The following is a 19,050-nucleotide window of genomic DNA, read 5'->3' as shown; positions in this document are numbered from 1 at the left end:
GAGGCCGGCGGGTCTGCATTTCATGGACAGCGCTTTGTTTTCCCTCTTCTTTGGTTAGAGATTGGTTTTTTTAAACCTTTCATTGATTATTTCAAATAGTCACTCTATTATTTGACTATTTGTCTTTGTCTTGGATAATATAATTACTATTACAAGCACATTTCCTCTAAGTATCTGCATTACTTCTAAGTTCCTCTCCCTGACACAAGGGATTTTTATAATGTTTGAAGAATCCCCAGGATTGTAAAGCCTCTTAGACAACATGTTGATGAGACCAAGTGCATTTACAGAATGGTTAACATTTCATTCCGTCACTAATTGAAATGCACATGTACAGTTTCTGATCAAGCCAGTTGTTGATTGAAACATGCAGGAGCATTTTAGTATTCAAAAAAACCAAAACCTTCTAAAATATCAGTTTGCCTTTCAGACTTAATAGTTAAGTAATCATTGCTATTCTGTATGTTGGTATTCTATAGAACATCATGTTTTACTCTATTGCTGCCATCTTATCTGAACGCTGCTGACTGTGTGATGTCTCTGGCCATAGACTCTGTCTCTTCCATCTTTGAGTCCCACTTACCACAATTCTTGGCAGGTGTGCACACTCAGTATTGTCATGTGCGTGGGTAAAGCCGGGACAGCTTAAATTAGCAGTTCATAATAACAAAACACGGGGCACTGTCTCTCGCCAGCATGTAATTTGTTCAAGTCTGTCTTTATGAAGCTTCTCTGATTTCCCAAAGCAACTTAGACTGACGGCAACACAGTTATCTCTATTAGAGAAATATTGATTATCTAAATTTTTTGTTCAGAACTTTCCTTATTAGTGAGTAAATATTGAGAGAGTGGGGACCTTGCTCTGTTCAGGACTGTGGCCCCACTAAGAAAGCATGGCTGGTATTAAGTTAAGCGTTTGAAGACTGAGCCAATAAACTGATGACCAAACAAAACTCAGCTCATTTGCTGTGATGATAAGAATGTCCACCCAATGAAAGAAATGAATATTTTGGGCCCCCCAAGAGGAAAAGTGTAAAAACATTTTATGGGTACTCGTCTGAACGTAATCACTGAATTCTTAGCATCATACACTGAGCAAATTAAATTATGATTGATAAAATGTGGCCTCTACATTTCTGCCTTAACTGCAAGAATATTACTCACTGGGATTATGTGATAAGATACTGTGGTTGCTGCAGTGCAGAATGACTCAGTAACACATCACTAAACTTTACAGCAGCCTCCTGGTCTAGATCATTATACAGATGCAGGACCGTTATTCAAATGTAGCATCATCAACGTTTCAAATGTCCTGCGTGCCCGGCCTTTTCAAATGGATCTTGATTCCTCTTTTGCTGAAGTGGGTGACTGATTCCACTTAGCAGACGGCTTTCAGTTTCAGCAGGAAGGGATGTCCTGTCTGAAACTGGAGGTTGGTGGGAAGTGAGAAGGAAGCTCAGAGCAGAGCTGTTGGCAGGTCAGCTGTTAAAGGCTCCGAGACAGAGGCACAAAGCGCAAACAGATGATCTGTGACACCTGACGTGCGTCGTCTTTGTACTCTGCCTCCTCTGTTCCCACCGGGCTTACGGCGGAGCATCATTCTGGGAGGGGAGATGAAAGAAAGAAGGAGGAGGCCATCCCACCTTTTAATTAGTTAATTAATTAATTAATTTTCAAGGGGGCTTTCTTTACATTTTATTTTTGTGATGAAAACACAGCAGAAAATTCATCATCTTACCACTTTTAAGCACACTGTTTCATAGTGCTAAGTACACTCACTTATTGTGCAGCAGATCTCCAGAACTTTTTTCTTTTTTTTTTTTTCCACATTTTTTATTGAGTTGTAGTCATTTTACAATGTTGTGTCAAATTCCAGTGTGGAGCACAGTTTTTCAGTTATTCATGAACATACATACATTCACTGTCACATTGTTTTTTCGCTGTGAGCCACCACTAGCACGGGGAAATATATACAAGATCTTGTGGTAGCTCATCCCGCCATTTTAAATAAAACTTTTCCTAAAATCATCAGGAAAATAGGCCATGATCACTCCTTTTTTTTAAAAATCACGGCAACTGTAGTTTTTAACTTGCATTAGTTACTTTGTGTAATGTGATTCTCGCCCGTTCCAATTTTAAGCTGTCTCCTAACAAGTCAGAAGTAAATATCCATTGAGTTTTATCTTAATTATTTTATAAGCGTTTGTTTTCATAAAATTTGGGATTCAAGGTTAACTTTTTCAAGTGTTTGAAACCTTAAATATAAATGCTAAAGTTATTAGAAGCAGCAGGTTGTGCAGAAAGAAGCTACCAGAAGGATTTGTATAATGTTTAAGAATCCACAGTACTAAAAACCCATTTAAATTAAATTTACTTCTAAGGAAATGTACATTTGAAAATTGAAAATAAGTTTGACAGTGGAGAGGCATCTGAGCTTCATCATGTTTCTCTTTAAAATGATGCTTACTAACATTTTTAGGGGTGGCACTGGTTTAGAAAAATAGTTATTTCTCGAGAGAATGATATTACAGTCATAGCAGTAGTAATAGTGAGGATGACCTGATTCACAGCGTCATTTCATTTCCTCAGTATCTGAGGGAAAAGTTAAAACAGAATGGTAATTATGCCCCTAGACTGATGGACATATTAAGACGAAAACAGTTATGCCTACTCGTCTCGAAGATTCCAGAATCTGTCTTTGGAAACGCTAGTTTTAAACATGCTTTACTGACACTATGCTTCTCTGCATAACTGATTGCTTTTTAAGATTCTCGTGTAACTTCTTGAATTTCTCATATTAACATCTCACAGCTAGAATATTCCATCTGGAGCTACAGCACATCCTTCTGACCTTCGATAATAATGTTTTCAGAATTTTTACTTTCAGCTAATTTTTAAGCGAAAAAATATAATGACAGTTAGGCAACCTGCCTGTGCCTTTTCTGCAAATATATTCTTTTATGTAGAAGAATTTTGACCTAAAAACACAGTGCAATGTCGGTAAGCTCGTAGGCATCCCTTATTTGGACCATGAAACTCTTATCTGAACTCCATTATTCCATGAACAGTGTATTGTTGTTCAAGTTTAGCATACAGGTGGAAATACCGGAGTAGTTCAAAGCAATTTAGAGCTAAACTGAGCATAAGTGCTAGTTGCTTAATTTAATTTTCCTTTTAGATTATGTTGACTGTTTTTAAAAAATCTGTGTTGTAATATTATGTATAAAGTATATTTTTATATAATATGTAATTTTACTGAAAATACGTAACGTTTATAATCCTAACGACAGGTCCCAAAGATAGACTTTACTAGAAAATATTCAAACATAGGCACGACAGAGGTGCAGGAGCACAGCAGCTCTTGGAGAGGAACCCACGTTTCCTGGCCCTTTTTTCCTGATGTCATTAGGGTTAATTATGGTAAAGAAGTATTTTTGTGTGTGTTAACGATCAATTTTATTTAGCTTTTAAATGAGATGATATTATCAAAAAGAAAGCTTGGGGTATTTAGTTTAATTTAACTTATGAATCTCTCCTGAAACAACCCATTCTGAAATCCCATTTCTGACATCATCCACCTGCTCGCTTGGCCTTGGGCAAGAGTGCTTTACTAGATACTGTCTTCAGTTTAATAAGGAATTGTGGTCAAGATTTTCCTGAATTTTATTTTTAAAATCTTTTTAAAATTATAGACATAGTATATATTTATTTTAGTCATTTTAATTTCATTGCAAACATCCCAGATTGCTAAAATGGAGTCGGTGCTTCTTCCTAAAGTGACAGAGACATTCTAGCTGACCTTTGGACGCTGTAGGGATGCCAGGGCCGTGAGCCCTTGCACGTGGGGCGTGTGTCTTTCTGTGTGCTTGTGGACATGCAGTTTTTTCTATAAAGGTTAGACTTGCTGTTTGTCCAGTCATGTTATCTGGAAGGGCCATCAAGCTAACTAAGTGAACTATTTATACTTCTGTTTAAAAATGTTTTATTATTTCCTCACTGCTCCCCTCCCTCCCATTTCCTCAGACTTCTCTCCCACCACTCCTTAAAGAACTTAAGGCAGATTAATCACCTCTGATCGCTCATTTGCATGTTTGTTTCTTAGACTAAACGTTCTTTCTAGAGCATTTCCCAAATAAATTCTTCATAATAGTGTTTGTGGGGTTTTGTTTTGTTTTGGTTTTATTTTGGCAAAAGAATGAATTTCATGGCACTGATTTTTTACTTCCTTTTGCCAATCTTTGGCCAAAGAAAAAGAGCAGAGTTTGTGTTCACTACTTTCTTATCAACCAACTACATATGGCCCCTCCCGTGCATACTGGGAGCCTACCAGGTTTAAACAGAACCAGCCATGTGTGTCTGGAAACTCGGAGACACATAAATAGAAATGTTCAGACGTACATGAAACTGACCATACATCCAATACAGATTTAGATTTTACAAGACTCTAAATCAGGAACGCGGTTGACATCATTTCTATCCAAGAGAATCAGATTGATGACATTTAAGTTGTGTATGTTAAATGAAAACTATTACGTATTTAAGTGTGTGAATGTGTGAGTAACTGAAGTGGGGAAGGAATAAATCTCTTTTTGTATATGTGTGTATGTATAGACATACGTGTATACAGAATTGGTTCACAAAGCTGTGCAGTAGGCGAGGTGGAGACCCAGGGAGCTGGTGGTATACGCCCCAGTCCAGAAGCCAGCCGGCCCCAGACCCAAGTCTCCATTCGAGTCAGTAAACCACAAAATACAGTGTCCTGGCTCAGGACCGTCCGGCAAAGGAGTCCCTGTCACCTGTGGAAGGAGCAGCGTTCTTGTTCTATCCAGGTTTGCACTGACCGGATGAGACCTGTCCAACTGGGGAGGGCCATCTGCTGACTCAGTTCAATACTCAGTTCAATTCAAGTGTTAATTCCGTCAAGAATCCAAGTGTTAATTTCATCCGAAACACCCTCACAGACACACCCAGAATAGTAATAAAACTTAAAGTCATAATAATGATAATAATAATAAATATTTTGGCACCCTCTGGCCCAGCCAAGTTGACACGTTCAGTTAAACAAGGCAAAAGGGGATGGCTGGAGCAGTCAGGGAAGGTTCTGAGGTTCATTTCAGTGTGTGGCTTGGTCCGGCCTTGGCACATGGGCCTGTCTGGGCAGGAGGAGAATCCTGGGAAGCAACTCCCGGGAGCAGACGGGGGGGGGGGGCAGCGCCGCCACGCAGTGGCCGGCTCGTGGAGAGGAGGGCGCAGCGCAGAGTCCGACAGAGGAAGAACAGTTGGACGGGGTGGAGCTGGGTTCTGGGGACCCGGGAAACAAGCAGGAGAGTTATTCTGGAGATGGAATGTCCATAAGTGGGGAGCTGACATCATGGCGGTGAACCGTTGGGAAGGGTAACCCAACAGAGGAATCAGGTGTACACTCATCCTCTTCAGTCCAGAGTGACAACTACTCAGCTGGGCAGGGTTGGTGTGATTCAAAGACTGGCCTCGCCCTTGTAACTTTTTAATGGAAGCATAGTTGATTCACAACATTGTGTTAGTTTCTGGTGTACAGCATGGTGATTCAGTTGTGTACATATAAGTACATACTCTTCTTCTGATTCTTTTTCATTATAGGTTATTACAAGCCATTGAATATAGTTTTCTGTGCTGTACAGTAGGACCTTGTTGTTTACCTATTTTATACATAGTCATTTGGATCTGAACATCCAAAACTCCTAATTTATCCACCCTTCCACCCCCAGACATAGAAAACAAACTCATGGTCTTGCCTGTTGGGGGGAAATGCCTGTCCAGGCATTGGTAACAGCGTCTGACAAAGCAGAGCTGTGGGGGGAGTGCAGGGTTTGCTGAGCCCCTCAGAGGCACACCCAGCCCAGGAGACTTCCCCGAGAAGGTGGCGCGTGAGGGAAGACAGGACGCACCCTGCGTTTGGACGTGTGTGGATTATGCTCAGAAGGCAGAGCGTGGGCCGCGTGCGGGCACAGCGGTGGATGAGAGTGACTGAGAGGACGTGGAGTTCCAGGCCGGGGGCCCCGGCAGGCGTGCTGGGGAGATAGCATTTTAAAGGCCACCAGAAGCCGTTGATGCATTTTGATTTGGGAAGAGAGTTCACTCAATTTACACTTTGACTGCAAGGAGGAAAGCAGACTGGTTGTAAGATTGGAGACGGAGGCTCTTGCAGTATTTGGGTGATTTGGTGGGATGGGCGTGGAGGTCACTGCAGCCCCCTGGGAGGGGTGAGATGAGCTGGTCTCCAGACGCTGGGGCCGTGGGGGCCTTGGGAGGAAGGTGACCTCTGAGGTTCATTGTCAATGAAGAATCATCGCCGTTAGGCAAATGTCCACACAGCAGAGGAGAAAGATTGGACGTTGCGGGCATCCTGATCAGTGGAACTGAAAGAAAGGGGAGTGAAATAGGGTAGAAATAATAGAAGTAATTCCCTCGAGAGGAAATTAAAATTCACTTTTAGACCTACCAAGTTGAAAGAGAGTACGCAAGGTGTCGGTGGGTTACAAGCAGCTTGGAATTTCACAGGGTTAGTGTCACACATCCACGGACGGGTCCCAGGAGGGGCCTGGAAACCGTGCGTCAGCGGTAACTGTCCCTAAATGGCATGTGTGGGAGTGTCATCTTCTGGAATAGTTACCAGTTGCAGGATTTACGGTGCAGGTGTCTCCCTCAGTCAGTGTTTAAGACGCAGGGTGACGTTTGAGTTTGTCCTTCGTATCAGTGTTCTGAGGATGACCTTACACGATGCTTTTTGGTAAGATTTCCCGAGGAGGAGTTTTGCACCTGTTCGACCTCGGCTGAGGCATGTTTATGTAAACACCCCTGCCGCCCCTCCCCACGCACAGAGCCAGAGCCAGTCTGCTGTGAGCTGGGGTCCCTGGGAGTCACAGAGAGCCCTCCTCCACCCCGGCAGGTGCAGCCCCCCGCCTCTGCGTGTCTCATGGTTTCAGAAAGGCCAGACCAAGGCACAAGCTCTGAGCGAAACCTTCTCTCTCTCTCCATTTCCCTAATTCACCCACATAAACATGGCTGGTTCTCTGGGTCTTGGTGGGAAGGAAAAGGTGCCCCTTCCTCTGGCAAGAGCGGCCCCTGCTGCCCTCAGGCCGGAGGACGGGGTGCAGCCTGGGGTTCGGCTCTGCAAACACGTGTCCCGGGCCCCCAGTGCAGGAGGTGACCACTCTGTCCTGGTGTCTCTACTTCCATTTTCAAGAACCCAGTGAGTTCACAGAAGCATTTCCTCTTTGAGAGATGGTCAGAGTTTAGAATCTGTTCCGCCAGATGTTTTGAAGAAATAGTCTGACTGATTTGAAAAATATGGGCAAACTATTCTGGGAATGTCACAGGACCCGAAGTCTTTCTGAATGTGTAATTTATTAAATGGATTCCATGCTTTTCCTGAAGACCACTGGCAGGGTTTCCTCTCTCCAAACAAAACAGTGTGCAGCTAATACATTAACATTCCTGTGGGTGGAGATTTATGTATCTGAACCTGGGGTTAATAAAAAACCTTATTCTTATTCCATTGCAGGGGGGATTTAAAATTGGTTAATACTTTCCAGATAGTTGAAAAACCATAAAGGAAAGAATTTCCTTCTAGGAGCGAGGTGGGGCTGGGTGGGCAGGGAGCGGAGTGTACCCTCTTCCTTCCCAAACTGATAAACAGGGCTGTTGTTGACGCCAACGGTTTGGTTTTGCTTTATCTGGTTTCTGTTTACATATTAAACTTCCCCTAGTAGAGAGAAGGCAGCTTTGCCCACAGTAGGGAAGACATGGTTCTTTCGTGTTTATGCGGCAGATCAAAGGCCAGCAAAAAAAATGGTGCTTTGTAGTCTGCGAGCCCAGACCTGGTGAACGGGCCCCACCCGCGGTTTTAAGTAGTAATTGCCTTTATTTCTATCTGAGCCTTCACTCCCAGCTCACCTTGGGCTCACCCACAGGCGTATGAGAGTCATTGTGTGTCTGCTGGGCTGGGATGCCCCTGAGCTCGGGCAGGGCAGCTGTTGTTGGTTCATTTATTGTTAAATTAATTGATTAGTTGATTTCTGAGATGTAGTTGACATATCGCCATGTGCTGGCTGAAGGTGCACCGCGTGTCAGTTTGGTACATTTGTGTATTGAAATAGGAAGCCACCCTCATGCTGGCTAACGTTCTGCCACACCTCATAACCGTCGTTTCTCTTCGAGGCGAGAAGTGTTGACATCTAGCCTCTTAGAACTTTGACGTTTCCTGTACATGCTGCTGACCGCAGTCGTGCGCCGTGCACCGCATCTCCGGGGCCTGCTCGCCTGCCCCTGGCGGCTTCGCGGTGTTTGCGGCGTGTCCGGCACCGCTGGGAGAGCGGAGGTGTCGGCGCCCGGCGCGGTGCTCAGGCCCTTGAATGTCGGCTTTTTGCAAAAGGTTATTGTTTGTATTTGGTGTTCAGATGAAATCTGCCACCTTGAACTCCTCGTCCTCTTGTCCCAGTGAAGCCACAGGCGGGGGTGGGTGGTCAGCATCTTTAATTTGCCCCTTTACACGTAAGAGATTTATTCCAAGATCGGGTTTTCTTTGCCACAAATCACGAGTATCAATGCACACACACACTCACACACTCACACACACAGAGATACACACACACTCTCACACACACACAGATACACTCACACACACACTCACACACACACAGAGACACTCATACACACACACTCACACACATACACACACACACACCAGAGACAAACACATGATTTTGACGATAAATTTGACCCACCTTAGGAGATGTATCACTAAAAATGCTATTTTTTGTCACGACAACAAATTGGAACAATGGAATAGTTGATTAGAAACAGCACAAGTCAACAGTCGTTGCTCCTGACTTATTTTAAATAAAGTCAATGTGCAGTGAATTCTGGTCTCACCCAACGCACAAGCAGAATTTTGCATGTTCAGTTGTAACACATATTCATCTGGTCTGCTGTTTTTTTTTTCCCTGTAAGTGAAAGCAAAGATGTTTGTATATTTGGCGCAGGTGTGCTTTTCTCACACTGACCTGTGAAAGTGAGTTTTATAAACTTAGTTGCTCAGAATAATCCCCCGCATGAACCTGGTAACTGAGTTACAAGGGCGTAGGGTGGGGGTCGGACAAGGTGTAGCAGTTGGCCAGTTATTGGCTCGGAGATCTTCAACAAGCTTCCGTTCCCATGTCTCCTACAAGGGCACAAGAGCAGCTCTGCTTCTCAGGTCGACGTGAGGACCGGCTGGGAAGCGCTCCTGAAACGCCCAGTCGAGGATCTGACACAAGGTGTTAGCTCCCACCGCCCTTGCCTTTGAGTAGAATTCGTCAAACAGGATTAATCTGTCTACGATTTTTAACATTCTGTACGTCGCATCCTTCTTCCCCTTGGTGGAAACATCTGGACCGTTCCCTTGATCTGTCGATCTTTTAAAAGCAAATAGCAGTGATTCTCTGATGTTTCTGGCTCTGGACGTGGACGTTGCCAGACGTTGCTGTTCGAGTTATGTATGAGTTAAAAGGAGATGACAAAAAAAAAACCAGATTGTTTGAGCTGTAAGTATATGATTTTGAGACGTAAAAGTGATAACATAAGACAGTGACTGGGGAGCTCTAAGGCCTGAACGCTGGGAGTTGGTAATTGTGGGGCCATTAATTAATAGGTGACGAAGTCAAAAGCCGTCAGTCAGAACTTTGTGAATTTGAGGCAAGATGACTCTGACCGTCGTAACCCGGTCCCTTGACAATTTGGCTGCCCTTGATGGTTTCCTTTGTTCCACTGCCCCGACCCCAGCTCCATCGCCCTCTGGGGAAGGAGACAGCCCCACCTGGTGCCCGCTGCATCCGCTCAGCCTCCAGTGTCCCGCTGCTTGGGGACAATGTCCCTTCTCAGCAGCGAGTATTCGAGTTCTCATGCCCTTCCTCAAGCCATCTTCCCCTTGTCCTCAACCTTGCCTGCTTTCTGAAGCCACCAGTGGTGGTTCCTCGGCTCCCGGAGACACTTCTGGCCCCTGGACCACATCTACCACCTCATCTGCACGTGGAGAAGGTGGGGTCCCTCCTCTGAACTCCGATTCCAGACCCTCTTCTTTCCTTCTCTTCAGACCCCACACCTTTTTCTTTGAGTCTTTGATCCAGTCTTCATGTGCTTCTGCCTCAGCTCCTGAGCCTGCTGAGGGCCGGCCCACCCCCAGTCGACCCCGCGCAGCCCAGAGGTCCCCCCAGACCCCGCCCCCTCCTTCCCAGGGTCTCCTTTCTTCATCCCTAGAACGTTAGCGTCTCCTTCCCGTGAGCTCGTCCGCCGCCTGGTTTTAGTCTCCGCACGCCGATGACGTCCAGACCTTTTCTGGTCTTCTCTGAATTTCAGATCCTTATGCTCAATTATTTCTTGGGCCGCTGCTTGAACTTTACCAAGTAGCTCAAAGGGAACATGACTGTGATAAAATAGAAGTCTTTCTCTCAGAAACTTAATTCTCCTCTTGAGCGAGGCCACCGTCCACCTCGTTTCCCCAGAAAGAAGCTCGAAGAGCACAGTTCACGCCCCTGTGTTCTCCGCGCCTGCATCCAGCCAGCCCGGCCGTCCTGCCTCCCCATCCGTCCTGTCCCGTCTTCTCCACACTGGACCCCTGAGCTCATTTCATTGCCTCATCTCTTTCCAGGGTATCTTTCACTGGGCTACCAGAATGTTCTTTCTGAAACACCAATCTGTTCCTGCCCTTTCTTTATTGCAAGGACTTCAGGACCACCCGTTCCTTCCAAGACATCATGGGAACTCTTTTGCAAGATACACAGAACTCTGGCTACATGTGTGACCTCCTTACCCTCTGCTCCTCTCCCTGGAGGCTCCAGTTTTGGGGACACCCCCGAGTTCCCCATGTACCTCACGCCTGCTCCATCCCGGTGCCTCAGTATGTATTGCCATTCACTCCAGGGACACCCTTGGGCCTTGAATTTGCTTGGCAATTCCCTACTCGAGTGTCAGCTCTTGGACCCTTTCCTCATTGCCCCTCCTCCCCTCCTCCAAGCAGGCTGAGTGGGTCTCTGTTACTCTGCTCCTGGGTTGTGCGGCGTCGTGCTTCCCTCGCCTCTGCCCTGGGAGCAGTGTGTTCGTTGCTGAGCCCCAGGGATGCACTCTTGCATCTTAATAACTTCAGCTGGAAGTATTGCGTGATTCCTGTGTGTTTGTTGAATGAAAGGAATAAATCAATGAATTAATCAGCCACCTTGTAATGAAAAGGTATTGACAAGAAAAAACAATAAATGACTCTAAATGAAAAATCTTTAACACAGATATTAATTACAAAGCACACCATGGAACCTGCCAGATTTCTGCACGGAAGACGGGCAGCACTGGTGACCTTCGCCTGCGCAGGGCGCAGCTGAAGTGAGAACAGGCAGGACAGTGTCAGTATGTCCTGGTGCAGCAGGAACTTTTCTCCCCTTCCTGAAACATCATGTATGTTTGTTATGCTGTTATGTACCAGGGCCTTGTAAACACATGGGCTCACAGTGTCCAGGTGGTCCCCATCAATCTGGGGACCAAATACGGCTGGAGCGACTCAACCACCGGAGTTTGGCCGCACGCCCAGCCATAAAGCTCTGTGCTCTTCTTCCTCGCAGGTATTTGAACCAGACCTTTCGAGACGATGTATCAACAGCAGAGCATTCTCTGAACAGGGAGAGATTTGCTGTTTTGAAACAAGCCCTGAATGTAATTGGCTTCAGCAACTTGGTGAGTCATGCCACAAACATTTCACTGTGAAAATCAACCTTCTCCTGACTTATAAAAGTTATTCATTCAAAACCATTTCTCTACCTCCTGGAGTTTATGTTCCAGTGGGAGACAGATGTAAACAGGCAGCAGGCTCAGGGCCTTAGGTACCAGGAAGACGAACAGGGTGACAGGAGGACGGGCTGCTGTCCTTAAGAGCGTGGTCAAGGAGCCCTTGTCCCGTAGGACCTGCGAGCAAACCAGAGCAAAATGGACTTGAGAGAAAATGGCAGCTTTAATCACATCATTAAAACATCCTAAACAATATGCTTTGTCAAAATTCTTAAGGAATTATCAAATGCCCCCAAGCACTGTAAAGCTGAAAAACACAATCTGAAAGGTAAACCCACTGCCGAGCCGCGGGAACCCCTGCGATTCTAGGGAGGCTCTGCGCCTGCGCCTTGCAGCAGGGCAGCCACTGGCCGTGTGTGGCTGGTGAGGCTCGAGCAATGGAGCTTAATTGTTCTTAGTTCTGATTGATTTAAATGGAAGTCGCCTTGTGCGGTTTGTGGTCACTGAAGGGAACAGCAGAGGTCTAGGGAATAAGAGATGTGAAATGGCCTGAGCCTGAGACCAGTCAAATGCCCACCAATCTGTCTCCTTTACACGTAGTCTCTGTGTCTCCTTCATTCAATAGGGTATCATTTTGAATGAAGGCCAACTCCCAGTTAGCAAGCTAGTGACCAGTGTGAGACCACGCGGGTGATCTGGTAGACCAGTAGCTCAGGAGCCCAGATGTAGTCGCAGATTTTAAAACGTTCCTTTTTTTCTCCCCTTAGACCAGTAAGTTGGTTAATTTGGGTCTTTGTCTTTTCCCTTGTCCACCTGGCTCATGGGGCAGTGAGTGGGTGGAAGGGGTGTGAAGGTGGCAAGAATGAAGGCGTAAGGAGGTGGGACCCACCCCAAGTGGATTAGCTCTGGGCACTTGGCCTCACCCCGCCTGTGCCCCAGGCAGGGACTGGAATTCTAGGAACGTGGGCACATGCGGTGTTTTGTTCTTTGATGCTCTGATTCTGCCGTCTCCGTATTCCCGTCTTTCCCTCGCTCCTGGCCATCTGTGCTTTTCTGTCTGTGCACTCGCCACTGTGGTACTTTTTGTTATTTTTCCCTTCCTCCAAGTCCAAAATCACTGCTTCCTTAGAGGAAACTGGGATGTAGGGGTGGCCAAGGGGCCATTCCTCCAAAAGGTCAGTTGCTTGGAAACAGGGCATTTAAAGTCCATGCTTGGTCCTCAGAGGCAGGGCAGGCAGAACATACTTTCCATCTCAGGTAGCCAGCAGGGGGGTTGACAAGCTTTTTAGTAAAAGAAATAGTGCATTTTAACAAAAGGCATGAAGGTAATCACGTCATCTCAATCCTTGGGAGTGACTGGGATGGTGACACTGGGTCCACTTAGGAGGAAAAGACCGTGTCCCCTGAGATTGGGGGGAAGGTACTTCTGGGCCAGCAAGACCCTGAGTCAAGGCGAGTGGCTGTGGTCCCGGGAGATCCGTCCGTAAAGGCGCCGGAGCCTCCGTCCTCCACCAGCACCAAGCAGCCGGCCGCGTGGAGGAGAGGCAGGCGGGCTGGCTCACGGCGGCCAGACACAGAGCCACGGCCCCTGCCTCTGCCTGCAGAGCGGTTCATTTTCACCTCTGTCACAGTGTCGTGTAGTGTCGCGTAGTAGCACATTGTAATTCGGATTAGGGCTAGTTTTCCCAGCTCTGTCTCCATCGCTGACCTGTATGATCCTTGAGGACAGAACAGAGTCTCCCTGTCTGTTTCCAGGTGTGCCATCTCACAGGGCACTGGAAAATTTAGTGAGGAGTTGCTAGATTTATTAAAAAGGGAGGAGGAAATGTTATGTAAACAAGCATGAAGGAATAAAATTTGAAACACCAATTTAGGATTTCGAAGTTACCAAAAAACTTTCTAAGCAATGCTACAGTCATAGAGTATCATACTTGAAAATTACTTACAGATTATCCTTTTCAATGCTCTCATATTAAAGATAATAAAATTGAACCTTAATATGAAAACTGAAAGTTCATGAGAGTGGAAATTAATGAAAGTCTCAAGGACTGTGTTGTATCAACTATGTGTTTATAAAGCAGATAATAATTGTTAGAAAAATTTCCACAAGCAGGAGCTTTTTATTCCCAAGTTACAGATTAGGCAACTGAGAATTTGGAAGGTTATGTCACTTGTCCTAAAGGAAGCTTACACATTTTTACTATTGATATCATAACACTAGACATTTGCAACTCTGGAGAAGTACGTTTCAGCTTACCGCTTTTTCTTGACTTTTCATTCTTACCACAAAATGACTGTCCAAAACCAAATCTAAGGTCTAATTTCTTTCTTTATGCAGAGTTCCAGGTTCTCAGATATTCTTTAAGGAAACACTCTCATACCTCCTGCTACCTTCTGCTCAAAGGTTGCTCTAACATCCTTTTCCCCTGAGTGTTCCTTTAAATACCTTTAAAATTAGCATTTTGTTTATCTAGGCAAATTGTTTTCATTGTGCCTCTTCCACTAATTTTCTAGGAGAAATGAAAAATTCTATAATCATAATCAGTTTATCTTATAAGAGAGATGGCTATGAGATGGATACGGTAACTTCGCCTTCTGGGAGGAGATGTATGAAGTCTGACTCTACAGCTGATGCCCAGCCAGTCGGACCATCACTACATGATCATTTATTTTTCATCCTGATACTTTTCCAGAAACCATCTGTTAATATCAGAACGTCACTTTCTTGCCCTCTTCCTCTTTTGTTTAAGGTACAGAAATGTGGATTTTAAGAACAAGTGTTGAATTACGAGGTTTTGGATTTGGAGTTAGAGATTGGCAGTTCTTTTAGGGAACATTCTGGATCTGAAAAAATATCTCAGTCCCACTAATAGCATGCACATCTTTTTTTTTTTTTTTTAACCTACTTTGAGGTTTTTAAAAGGATTTGTCTTTTCATCTTTCTTCTAAGCAAGCCCATTCATTTTCTGTATTTGTACACCACGTAGGAGGTGGAGAATCTGTTTGTGATTCTAGCAGCCGTGTTACACATTGGAGACATTCGGTTCACCGCCCTGACCGAGGCGGACTCGGCGTTTGTGTCTGACCTCCAGCTCCTGGAGCAAGGTCAGTGGAACAGATCTAACAGGCACCTCACCGAGGTGCAGTTTTGCAGACTGGCCAGCAGATGGCGACACAGTACAGAGAAGCCGGGTGGGATGAAACCCTTTTTGCTGGAGTAGAATTCAGAGCTTGCAGGGGGATAGGGGGCGGGGGTATCCACTGTCTTCCTTCTGGTTGTGTGAGTGAACGAGATGTGCATTTATGTTCTCGTGCTGCACACCACATTAACAGTGTTGATGCTTCGGCATATCACTGGGTTTCTTTACATTATTCTGAGGACTCTCCACCACCCCCTGCCACCCGGTACATTTGGGGAGCATGTTATTAGTTAAACATTTTAAACAGAATGTAATTACCTCACTTCAAAGCTCTAGCCAAAAATCTCTCTCCACTTTGAAGTTGCCTTGTTAGTCACTCCCAGGTTTTTTCAAAATACCTTAAAACCACAGGTTGTTGATAATCAGCATGTCTTCACTTCATGTCAAAGTAATTTAACTAGGAATTGGGGAGAAGCCTCCTGGGCCATTCATGAGGGCAAGGAGGGAAAAAAATACCCGTGGTGATTTAATGCCCGAGAACTCGTTAGTGTTTTGATTGCCGTCAGCTGTCTCTCCAGTTGCACTGGCCGCTTACAGAGGTGGTTTAGTTCCTTCAATACACACATTTTCTAATAGATCCATACAGATCTTACAAATTATAAAATCCAATGTTCTTGCCATCAAACAGTACACACTAATGATATGTTTTCATTGCTGCTTTAACTTTAGTGGCTGGAATGTTGCAAGTATCAGCGGATGAATTGGCGTCTGCTTTAACGACTGATATCCAATATTTTAAAGGTAAATTTTTCTGTACTTTGCTTTTCACCTTTATGAAACTCCTAATGCTCTTGAGAGACCATTCTGATTAACTGGTCACCTTTTTTGTAGCTGATCAGTCATTTTAGACAAATAAACTCATTGATCCAGGAGGGCTCACGCAATTAAAATGTTGGAGCCCTTGGTGTACGAGGTGCCTGGCTGCCCTCTTCCTTGGAGCGAAGCCCCTTCTCGCCACCTCGTCAGTCGCAATGGTGGCGGCCGCTTCCCAGGCACCAGTGAATCGACGGGAATGGTGCCTCGTGCTGAAAATGTTGGGATTTCTGTTTATTCATTTATTTTTACATAATTTTTAAAATTGAAGTACAGTTGATTTACAGTGTTGTGTTAGTTTCAGGTGTACAGCAGAGTGATTCAGTTATACACATATATGTGTGTATATATACATACATTCTTTTTCACATTCTTTTCCATTATGGTTTATTACAGAATTTTTTGTGTGGGACCAGCAATTGGGTTTATTTATTTATTTTTTTTAAATGGAGGCACTGGGGATTGAACCAGGACCTCATGCGTGCTGAGCGCACGCTCTACCACTGAGCTGCACCCTCCCCTTGTTACAGGACACTGAATACCGACCCCTAGGCTGTACACTAGCAACTTGTTTCCCTGCTTTCTATGTAGTGGTTGGTATCTGCTAATCCCAAGCTCCCAATTTATTCCTCCCCCTCCCCCTGCTGGTAACCATAGGTTTGTTTTTTTACATCTCTGAGTCTGTTTCTGTCTCGTAAATAAGCTCATTTTTATCATTTGTTTAGATTCCACATATAAGTGATATCATATGATATTTGTCTTTCTCTGATTTTCTTCACTTAGTCTGATCATCTCCAGGTCCATCCATGTTACTGCAAATGGCATGATTTTATTCTTTTTTTAAGACTGAGTAATATTCTATTGTATATACACCACTTCTTCTTTATCCAGTCCTCTGTTGATGGGCACTTAGGCTGCGTCCATGTCTTGCCTGTTGTAAATAGTGCTGCCATGAGCACTGGGGTGCATGGATCTTTTCAAATCGGAGATTTCTCCGTATATATGCCCAGGAGTGGGATTGCTCGGTCATATGGCAAGTGCTGGGATTTTTAATTCTCACGAAATACTAGGCCTTCATTTAACACAGTCAGCATCCTGTTGCTTGACTCCCCATGAGCCCGCATCCCAGTGCAGCCGGGTTGGCCACGACCACGGACTGTGGACGCCAGATGCCCGCCACCCTGCCACCCTCCGGCAGAAACGGAGAGTCCCTCACCCCCAGTCACCTCCACGTGTTTCCTTCTCGGTTTCCTCTCTAGTCCAGTCTCCACTCAAAACGTTATCGCTCAGGATTTCAGCCACTGCTGCTTTGAGAATAACAGAGATTTCCACCTTCAGTCTTGTTCCCCAACTCCCAACCCACGTTGTGATGAGCAGGGTCAGCTCTTTGAAAATACCTAAAATATGATGACTTTTCCAGATGGCCAGGTTTCCAGGTGCCTGGAGGATGACTCCATATCCACATCCATGAGCCGTTACCAGAAAGCTGGTTAAGAGGGCTCTGCAGAGAGTCGGTCCCCTGACCGCAGGGAGATCGCACAGCCTGCACGGAGCTCAAAGCTGGGGTCAACGCCTGCAGCAAACAAGGCTGCAGTATGTGTGACATGCCCTTCAGGGAAACATGGTTCTGTAGTAACTGACAGAGGGCTCATTTATTCAAGTCAGTGTACCGGTAACATCTTCTGATGGATGTGGATGTGGAGGAAGACATCCACGGGTGCAGCTCTGTGTCTGAACGAGGGACCCTGGTGCTTACGCCCCCCCCTCCTGCTCTTCCAGGGGAGCTGATCACACGGCGGCACACCGCAGAGATGGCTGAATTTTACCGGGATCTCCTGGCCAAGTCCTTGTACAGTCGTCTGTTTGGCTTTCTGGTGAACATGGTGAACAGTTGCCTCCACAGTCAAGACGAGCCCAGCAGGTAGGACTGATAGATGCTGGGGTGTCACCACCGGCTTGACAAGGCTCAGGCTTACGGACGCGCAGAAGCCAGTGTGACCGTCAGCCATGAGAACATTACAACGTTTCATTGTAGCAAGGTGATTTCACTTCAAGGATTTTATTGACTGTTTTTAAGGGATTTAAGCCCCTCCCCCACGCCCACACCCCTCGATGAATTAATCAGATCATCTCTCATGCCTAGAGATGCAGATGTGCTCTCTCTTGGCTGAAGGCATCGATGGCCTTCTGAGCACCAAGAAGTATTTTAAAACCCTATAAATCTGGGAAGAAGACAGCCCAAGAATATGGGAGGCTTTCGGTTACTGGGGGGCCCATGACCCTCCAGAACCAATGTGACGATGGTTTTGGGCTGGGAGTTCTCCCTGTGTTCCTCAACTGCTTTGTGGGTTGTTTGATGAAGCATCTCTGGTAACCCTTTTGACCCCTAACCTTAACCATCTTTAAGCAGCAGCTTTCCGGGGCTGTTTGATCACCTGGATGTTCGAGCGCTCCTTGGCATCTTGTCAATGGAAACCTTTGTTAATATTCTTGTCACTAATGGTGACCGTGGGCAGGGCAGGCCGTCGGGAGCACACGTGCATTCAGGAGTCTCTCCACGTCTGCTGGTCTTGGAGCGAAAGCTCCTGAGAATTTCTTTGTTGTCCATACGGTCTTCACCAAATTCCTGAAAACTGCCGCTTTTAGAGGCTACTTGGGGAACATGAGAACTAACAGGTATTAACAGGAAAGTTCTTAAATAAATACAGACATACCAGAAGATTTCAAGTCATACTAAAATTCTGGACAAAGGCGGACTAAAATTCTCATTAAAACATGCACGTGCAAGATCCCAGCGCACGTTGATCAGCACGTTCAGCGCGCAGTCCGCAATCCGAGGGTCGCGGTCTGTCACCTGTGTTCCAGCAGACAGAGCTTAATATCTGATGTGGGGAGGATTCTGGATTTTGTTACAGTTTCTTACCATCAGTTAATTTGTGACTTCCCTTTAAATACGGAGCTTATTCACAGAATGCTGACATGTCAAGTCCACCAAATTAACCTCTTACACAATTATTGGCAGCGCTGCTGAAATTCATGTTGAAAAATTAATGTGTAGATCCAGCTGCTCGTAAAAACTTTTAGAAAATTTCCATTTGCCATTTAAATCGCACAGAGCCTTAAATGTATATAATTGGAAATACTTATACCTGGTGTAAAGTTTTGACTCTACACATATGTAGAAAAAAAAAGAAACATAGGCCTTGGAAAGCACATGATTTTCCTTTCAGTAGGAGCACGGCTGCTG

General features: G+C 45.3%; 1 protein-coding gene across 1 annotated transcript in view; it reads left to right on the top strand.

The window, feature by feature from the left end:
- MYO16 (myosin XVI) overlaps nt 1-19,050 on the top strand; it is a 350,065-nt gene that overhangs the window by 154,437 nt on the left and 176,578 nt on the right. Inside the window, exons 17-20 of the mRNA XM_064492981.1 lie at nt 11,628-11,739; nt 14,778-14,895; nt 15,660-15,731; nt 17,583-17,724. Of these exons, the coding sequence (XP_064349051.1) occupies nt 11,628-11,739; nt 14,778-14,895; nt 15,660-15,731; nt 17,583-17,724 (444 nt within the window). The remainder of the gene's footprint in view (nt 1-11,627; nt 11,740-14,777; nt 14,896-15,659; nt 15,732-17,582; nt 17,725-19,050) is intronic.

This window comes from Camelus dromedarius, chromosome 13, assembly GCF_036321535.1.
Source record: "Camelus dromedarius isolate mCamDro1 chromosome 13, mCamDro1.pat, whole genome shotgun sequence".
Taxonomy (NCBI): Eukaryota; Metazoa; Chordata; class Mammalia; order Artiodactyla; family Camelidae; genus Camelus; species Camelus dromedarius.
The sequence above is the reverse complement of the archived record's forward strand: the minus strand, read 5'-3'. Positions and strand labels throughout refer to the sequence as shown.